General features: G+C 45.5%; 1 protein-coding gene across 1 annotated transcript in view; it reads right to left on the reverse strand.

Moving 5' to 3' along the window:
* Nucleotides 1-6,753, reverse strand: part of LOC135572072 (GATA zinc finger domain-containing protein 14-like) — a 28,896-nt gene extending 22,143 nt beyond the window's left edge. Inside the window, exons 1-3 of the mRNA XM_065019080.1 lie at nt 6,486-6,753; nt 5,159-5,232; nt 613-719 (exon numbers count right to left, since the gene is read on the reverse strand). Of these exons, the coding sequence (XP_064875152.1) occupies nt 613-719; nt 5,159-5,232; nt 6,486-6,753 (449 nt within the window). The remainder of the gene's footprint in view (nt 1-612; nt 720-5,158; nt 5,233-6,485) is intronic.
* Between the last annotated feature and the right edge of the window lie 2,357 nt (nt 6,754-9,110).

Here is a 9,110-nt window from a genome sequence, read left to right on the forward strand (position 1 = left end):
TGTTACTGAGGCCGTTGTTACTGAGGCCGTTGTTACTGAGGCCGTTGTTAGTGAGGCTGTTGTTACTGAGGCCGTTGTTACTGAGGCCGTTGTTACTGAGGCTGTTGTTACTGAGGCTGTTGTTACTGAGGCTGTTGTTACTGAGGCTGTTGTTACTGCGGCTGTTGTTACTGCGGCTGTTGTTACTGTATCTCCTCTGATAGTTATCTACTTTTACATCATCAAGCCTTATTGGACTTTTTCTGAGTCTTCATGTGTAGCATCTCGTCAGATATATCATTGTAATATGTACAGACCATTCCCACCCCACGTCTTCTCACTGTCTATCTGATATTGTATTTATCTCAGTAGTTTGAGCACGAGGCTTAGGCTCCAGAGCAGGGCCCTGGGTGAATTAGCATTGCCTATGATCTGGGGACAGCTCTGCGTGGAGTGTGGAATTAGACTGGGGGTTAAGGGGATGAGTGTGACAGTGACAGCCTCTGATCCAGGACCAGACCATAATGAATGATTAGATTAAACCATGTTCCACACAGCTTATGGCTTTGAGTCCCACCGCCAACCGTCTAGCTTCTGCATCAAACCTCTGTTGTGGTTGAAACAACCCCTCGCCGTGCATCTCCTATCTTAAAACACAACCCACTGAGCACATCCTGCTGTGTGAGAGATGCTGTGCCAGGGGCCCCTCCTGTGCTGTGACTGCCGCTGCTGCGGGAACTCTGATAGGTTAAATACACCACATAATATGTCATCGATGTCACGGGAAGGAGATCACAAGCTGGAGTATCAGGTGGAAGGGAACGCGTGCAGTAGCATAGCTACAGTATTTGATGTGGTGTCGGTTGGGGATATTCTCTCACTAAGTGGATAAACTACGTCGTGTTATGGTTATCCTGAGTGTTTTACCCACAAAGATATTTAGACAGGCTGTGTAAATGAATATACACCATAAGAACAACAGAAACAAAAATATGATGTTTAGTATATATTCATTCATATATTCATGATTATTAAATACCGTTTTTTTTTTTTAAAGTGCTGTTTAACCAGACAAAACAGCCATTAGAAAACCGACTCATGCTCCCATAAAGCCACAGGGTCACGATAGAGGGGGACTCACACTTGGTTTATCTGAGTGAAATATGCAGCACATAATATCCATACCGCTGCCTTTGTCTGAGGAAATTGACTCAGCAAACGTTCGCAGGGACTCGTAATTAATGGTCCATAAATAATTGAGTCCTTTAAAAGCAATTATCAGGCTGAGAGTGTGATGAAAAAGACTCACTACTTTAAATGGGGTCTGAAATTAGGAGAAACTATTTAGTCCTGAAGCTAACGCAGGTCAGTGCAGTGCGGAACAGAGCAGAGGCACCTGGCCTCTAACAATGGCTGATTGGCGACCGTGCTCTCAATCAGAGCTTCGATCTAGATTAGCTGCCTTCATCCGAGTATGGACATTGCATTCAAATGTCCTAAAGGAGAAAGTCTGACTAACTGTAGCTTGTTGATGCCCAGATACTTAAAAAAAAAACATTATCTAAAATTAATTTGTGAGGGAGAAAAAAACATCATTATCTCCTTTCGTCCCGAGCCAACACTTTGCCCCCTGGGCACTGAACAAACGAATAAATGACAGAACGGGAAGAAAGAGAGAAAAGAGAAAAAAAGGAGAGAAATTCCATCTGTCCACAACATTCAAATGAGGCTGCTCCACAGGCTGCGTCTGGCTGTGCCTTTCACTACTCTAAAGGTGAAACTCTTTCTCTCCCTCCCTGTTATGCCCCGACACCCCCAGGGATGTGTCACTGGGAAGTGTTTTTACTTCTACCACTGACAGGGAGGGGAGGAGTGAGGAGGGAGAGAGGGAGACAAAGAGACAAAGGTGTGGGAGAGAGAGGGGAATAGAGCTGAAAAAAACACAATAATACCTCATTCTGTGCGCCCACCTGTACAGTTGGATGAAGCCATGACTGCTGGTGCTGGGGCTGGTGGGAAGGGAACAGAACAGACTGTGTTGTTGATGAAGCCAAATCAGGGAGAAAATAGTACCCAGCAGCAGATGCCCCACTGGCATGGTTGGCATACCCTGTCTGTAATATTGATAAAGGTCAGAGGTCAAGTGGATGTGACCATTCCAGCTCAGCTGCTTCGTGTCAGAAGGAATTTAATTTCCTGTTCCCAGTCAGATGTTGGCAACGTCGGGACATGTCTTCCTGTGGGGGACAGAATTCTGCAGTTCATTTGAATATTTCCGTGGCTTCCCATGGGCAAAAGGAGGGGTTCTTTTGTTTGTGTTTATCCTTGTTATTTCCAGTTATTCCTTGTTATTTCCAGTTATTTCTAGTTTTCTCTTGATACACTGCTATTGATTGAGGGCGGACATTGAAGTGCATTGCAATGTCTGTTTCTAAATCTCTGAGTAGCTATGTCTTTCTGTAAATCTTACATTCATGGATGTTTGTGAATTTTCGAGAGGCTGAAAATACACCCCAACACTTAATAATGTCCTTGAGCGTTTTGCAGCGTTCAACACTCCGTGTATTTGGCGGATTTCGAAAGCTTTGGACGAGATCCACCTGGCTGAGAGGGAAGGAAGAGGTGTGTGAGTATATCTGCAGTGACTGTTCCAGCCCATAGCTTCTCAATCAGCCAATTATTTACAGCAGGACACAATTAAGCCAGTCAACCAGTCCAACGCACCCATCAATTATACAGTAGCATTCCCAGAAATCAATTAAGCAATCAGTGGGAAACAAAGCTTTCTAAGACCCACTCTGTTCCAGGACCACCGGAATATGGAAAATCACCCGGTCTGTTCATAAAGAAAGTACATCTCAAGATACTGCACAGCTTAAAGGTGTCATTCCGAGCCATGCAGGAGTCAGGAGAGAGATGAACACAGTCATATTTGCAGAATATTTGACACACACATACACGCACATGCACAGTCACGTATTGTAAGCACACAAAGATGATCAAACTCCCTCTAACAAGCACTCTCTCTCTCTCTCTCTCTCTCTCTCTCTCTGTCTCTCTCTTTCTTTCTCTCTCTCTCTCTGCTGTGCCCCAGGCGACCTGAGCGTGCGGGGTCAGAGCGGTCCAGCAGGGCATTGTGTTTCTTCCCTCTACCATATCACTCTGACTGTGTTAACTCAGAAGGCACTCAGACGTGACGCAGGCACCTGCTCAGAGTACAAAGAGGGCCTGTTTGAGTGTAATGATTCCTAATGTACAATTATCCAGGTGCCAAGGAACATAAACATAAATACAAAATATTACCTCTCCATCAAGTACAGGGCTCAGCCATGCAGAAAGATACAGAGTGTATTACTGAGCAGTGGGCTCCCCCTTTGCCGACCGACACAGAGGTCAAAAACTACCGGCCTTAAGGCATCGAGAGCAACGGTATGCACAATTGCAAAGACAAACACAGAACCGAACGTGTGTTAATAAAGGCGCAAGCAGGTGTGACTAACGAAACGCTGAAAAAGGACATCCCAACCTGGACATTCATCAAGTATGTACAGAGCGTTACGGAAACCCTGTCATGGGCTACAGTGTTTACGCTTCTCTTTATGTCATCCAATGACACACTATGTTAGAAGACGCTGACATCCATTTCAAGACATTGCCTTCTCTCTTTCTCTACCCTCTCGCTCCCTCACCCCCCTCACCCCCCTCTCTCTCAAGATCTTTCTCTCTCTTGCCAAAGCAAGTGAAAATAAAAATAAACAAATCAGGAATGAAGAGTAAACATTACTCTCTCTCTGTATATCAGACTCTCTCTCTCTCTCTCTCTCTCTGCATATCAGACTCTCTCTCTCTCTCTCTCTCTCTCTCTCTCTCTCTCTCTCTCTCTCTCTCTCTCTCTCTCTCTCTCTGTATATCAGACTCTCTCTCTCTCTCTCTCTCTCTCTCTCTCTCTCTCTCTCTTTCTCTCTCTCTCTCTGTCTCTCTCTCTCTCTCTCTCAAAAAAGTTCCAAAAGAATGAAGACATTTCAAATATCATATTATGTCTATATACAGTATTGTAAGGATGTGCAAATAGTTCAAGTACAAAAGGGAAAACAAATAAACAAATATAGGTTGTATTTACAGTGGTGTTTGTTCTTCACTGCTTGCCCTTTTCTTGTGGCAACACGTCAGAAATCTTGCTGCTGTGATGGCACACTGTGGTATTTCACCCAATAAATAGGGGTGTTCGTCAAAATTGGATAAATTCTTTGTGGATCTGTTTATTCTGAGGGAATATGTGTCTCTAAAATGGTCATATGTTTGGCAGGAGGTTAGGAAGGGCAGCTCAGTTTCCACCTCAGATTCTATGGATTCTTCATTGAGCTGATTTCTGACGTGCTGTTCCTTCTTTTTCCATAGTCCATTTCTGTATTGTTCTAGTGATTCACCATAGTGAAGGTGTAGGCTCAGGTTTCCTGGGTCTCCATGTTTTTGGTTTGAAAGGTTTCTCAATTTCTTTCTTAGGTTTTTGCATTCTTCATCAAACCATTTGTCACTGTTGCTCATTTACTTAGGTTGTCTGCTTGACATGTTTAGATTTGATAGGGAAGCTGAGAGGTCAAATATACTGTTTAGGTTTTCTACTGCCAAGTTTACACCTTCACTATATCGGTGAAACATATTGCCCAGGAAGTTGTCTAGAAGGGATTGGATATATTGTCGCCTAATGGTTTTTTGGTAGATTTCCACACTAGTTTCCTTCCATCTATAGCATTACTTAATGGTATTCAGTTACTTTGGCTTTGATGCCTCTGGACTGAGCATATCTCTGTTCAAGTAGAGTGTGATTTTGCTGTGATCTGAGAGGGATGTCAGTGGACTGACTGTGAATGCTCTAAGAGACCCTGGGTTGAAGTCAGTGATAAAGTGGTCTACAGTACTACTGCCAAGAGATGAGCTATAGGTGTACCTACCAAAGGAGTTCCCTCGAAGCCTACCATTGACTATGTACGTACATACCCAGCATCCAACAGAGCTGCAGTTCTGACCCATTTGTGTTAGTTATATTGTTGTAGTTGTGTCTAGGGGGGCATATGAGGGAAGGAATGCTGTCGGCTCTGGGTAGGTGTTTGCCCCCCTTTGTGCTGAGGGTGTCAGATTCTTGTCCAGTTCTGGCATTTAGGTCGCCACAGAGTAGTACATGTCCCTGAGCCTGGAAATTGTTGCTCTCCCCCTCCAGGGTGGAGAAGCTGTCCTTGTTAAAGTAGAGGGATTCTATTGGGGAGATATAATAGCACACATAAGGAAATTTTTCTCCATTGAGATCAATTCCTTATTAATTTCTCGCCATACATAAAATGTTGCTGTTTTGACTAATTTAACGGAGTGGGTTAGAACTGCTCTATAGAAAATTAGCATACCCTTGAGTCTCTTCCCTGTTTCACACCTGGTGGTTTGGTGGATGGGACTACCAGCTTTCTGTAACCTAGAGGGCAACCAGTGGATGTGACTCCTTTATATCATGTATCTTGTAGGATGACAATGTCTGTATTTCCAATTTCTTTGATGAAGTCTGTGTTCCTGCTTTTTAGGCCAAAGGCAGACGACCTCATACCTTGTATATTACAGGATGTGATAGTAAAAGCTTTGTGTTCCATAGTGTCTAGTGTTGCTTTTGTGTGGTTTAGGCCCGGACCATCACAGTAGGTGTGAGCAGAGAATGTTGAGCATCTGATACATACCTCTTGGGTCGCAGGATGGGGCTTGGGCGGGTATAATAGTGGGGGTTGGGCCTGTTGTTCTGCTCACGGCCTGGGCATATGTCCTGCTATCATGTTGAGGTCCTTGCCGCAGGGGCGGGGGGCATTTGGTGGGCAGAAGGGGCAGAGGTCTGATATGGCGGAACCTATATAGGGTGTAGCCAGGGTTTGCTTGGGTGGTCTTAGCTGGTTGGGGTGTGGCTGGTGATGCTGTGGTCTGGGTGTAGGTCCTCTTGGCGTGGGTTCTCTCGGTGCAGGTCCTTCAGGAGTGGGTTTTGCAGGTCTGGGAGGGTGTCTTGCTGTTCTGGGCGGGGTGTCTGTTGCTCTGTTGCTCCTGTGTGAGGTGCTGGAGCTACGGTTGAGGGTGATGTCCTTCAGGGTCCTGGTAAAAGTTGGGATTGCTGCCTTGTAGAGGTGGACCAGGTTGTAAAGGCTGTTCAAGTCCAGGGTGGAGTGGTGGGACAGGTAGACATTAGGTTTTGAGGCATAGTCTCACGAAATGCTTGCATTCACCTGCTGTATGGTGGCAGTGTAAAACTGTTTTTGTGGTAGTAGGGTGGAGATAACTACTTGTGCTTTGGGGAAAGTGGAAGAAGCTTTTTCAATAACTCATTTGATTGCTGTGGCTATCCTTTCCAGCTGGGCCCTCAGGTAATTTATGTGAATTATGCGAATTATGTTGTGGCTGGGGGACCCTATTCTGTTCTCTGACAACAGCTCTAGGTCATGCCTGTTCGGGAAAAAGTTTATTCTCTTCAATGTATTTGCCATTTGAGTCAATGAGGAGCACAATCTCTGGCTTTTGTGTGTCCTCAGTGGATGTGTGGGGGTTGTCAAGAGAGCTATCAGGGGAGCTGACAGGGGGGCTGTTAGGAGTGGGTGGAGTCTGTTGGGTTGGTGAGTCCTGTGTTGTCTGTCCCATTATGGTGTTGAGGCTGTGGTCCGGGTCTGAGGCGGGATGTTCTGCTGGCTTTTCTGGGGGAGTGTCCTGCTCTCTGTCACACTTCAACTTTGTCACCTCCTCCTTCAGTGCCATGTGTTCCTCTTGAAACCCCCTCCCAACTTTAGAGTGTTTTCTATCCTAAGCTGTCAATTATATGCATATTCTAGCATCTGGTCCTGAGAAGTAGGCAGTTTACTTTGGGAACGTTATTTTTCAAAAAATAAAAATAGTGCCACTAGCTTCAAGAGGTTAAGTTCTCTCACCTCAGTCGAGAGCAGCCAGCTCTCCCAGACAGCCCGGGGGGGGGGGGCTGTTGCGCTGGTCTGTTTTGTGGGTTTGTTCTGTCTGGATTGTGTGGACTATCTCTCTGAGCTCCAACATGTCTCTCTCCAGCTCTGTGATGGAGGAGCAGTGCAGTTGTGGGACCAGGGATGGTTCAGTGCTGGAGGGGGGGGGGGGGGGGTGATTATCCTCGTCTGCAGGACAGTTTGAAGAGGTGTGATCAGACTCACTCAGGGTGGGGGAGTCGTCACGCAGAGAGAGCTTTTCCTGCTGTGCTCTCTCTTTGATCCCGTAAAAGTCCTGCTGAAACTGCATGAGGAGGCCCTGCACCATTACTGTCCCAGACTTGTACACGTTGACAGAGGTTGTTTCAATTTCCTCAATGTCTAGTATTCTGAGTTTCCACCCTGGGCCAATACCCACTCTCTTGACATAGGGGTAGTGTGCTCTTATAGCTCTGTGCCATTCCAGGGGATTGTCTGTGTTAATATAGCACTGTGCCATGCCAGGGGATGGTCTGTGTTAATATAGCACCATGCCAGGGGATGGTCTAGCACTTGGATTCATGCCAGGGGATGGTCTGTTAATATAGCACCATGCCAGGGGATGGTCTGTGTTAATATAGCACCATGCCAGGGGATGGTCTGGTTAATATAGCACCATGCCAGGGGATGGTCTGGTTAATATAGCACCATGCCAGGGGATGGTCTGTGTTAATATAGCACCATGCCAGGGGATGGTCTGTGTTAATATAGCACCATGCCAGAGGATGGTCTGGTTAATATAGCACCATGCCAGGGGATGGTCTGTGTTAATATAGCACCATGCCAGAGGATGGTCTGGTTAATATAGCACCATGCCAGGGGATGGTCTGTGTTAATATAGCACCATGCCAGGGGATGGTCTGTGTTAATATAGCACCATGCCAGGGGATGGTCTGTGTTAATATAGCACCATGCCAGAGGATGGTCTGGTTAATATAGCACCATGCCAGGGGATGGCCTGTGTTAATATAGCACCATGCCAGGGGATGGTCTGTGTTAATATAGCACCATGCCAGAGGATGGCATGCCTGGATGGTCTTAATATAGCACCATGCCAGGGGATGGTCTGTGTTAATATAGCACCATGCCAGGGGATGGTCTGGTTAATATAGCACCATGCCAGGGGATGGTCTGTGTTAATATAGCACCATGCCAGGGGATGGTCTGAGTGGAAAATGACGTTTCTTACGTTCCCCTCTGTAGCAGTCAGCAAATAGTGTCTCTGGATTGTCCTTGAGCTTTTTTTTTACTCAGTCCGTGCAGTGTTATTTTTAATATCCATGGGGTACTGTATTGTAAAGACCTCTCCACAGTCATGAGCCATGGGGGATTCAAAGGCCTCTGCATTTGGGTGGCTCAAGAATTTTCACACCTCTCACTTCACACTTCAGTGCTATTTGAAGTTGCAGCCAGGTCAGTTCTGTCTTAGCAGCTTGGTAGCTTAGTAGCCTTATTTATTAAGCTTTATATAACAAAATGAACTAGAGATTATTGTATTTTACTTGTTGGCTTCAGAAGTTGCTTCAGACAGAACCTTACACACTCAGTTTTGTGTTGGACGGTATTTCCGGGTTCCGCTGTGTTTCTTCTGCAGGTTTTGGTTTGTAGACGTTTTTCTTGATAGTCCTTGGTAGTAAAAGTCCATTCAGGTAATTTTGTCAAAAAAAAACATCAAGGTTTTAGGTATGGACTTTTGATTTGGAATGAAGGTTTTCATGTTGAGGTAAGTATTCTGTATGTCCTTGTTAAAAAATTTAACTTTAATTATATTTATCTAACTCTATCGATCTTTCTATCTTTGTGCAGAAAAACTCAGGAGCCCATGATCTCACTACCTACCACTCTGTCTCATCTATTCTCTCTCGCTCTCCCTCCCTCTATCCTCTCTAACTCCCTATATTATATCTCTCTCTCCCTCTCTTTCTCTCTCCTTCCTTCCCTCCCTCACTCCCTCTATTCACACCCTTCCAGCTAGTCTACTCCCTCTTGCGTTTTCTTTGTCTCTCCCTCTCTTTCTGTGGCTCTCTCTCTCTCTTTCTGTGGCTCTCTCTCTCTTTCTGTGGCTCTCTCTTTCTGTGACTCTCTCTCTCTTTCTGTGGCTCTCTCTCTTTCTGACTCTGACTC

Source organism: Oncorhynchus nerka, linkage group LG6 (genome assembly GCF_034236695.1).
Source record: "Oncorhynchus nerka isolate Pitt River linkage group LG6, Oner_Uvic_2.0, whole genome shotgun sequence".
Classification (NCBI taxonomy): Eukaryota; Metazoa; Chordata; class Actinopteri; order Salmoniformes; family Salmonidae; genus Oncorhynchus; species Oncorhynchus nerka.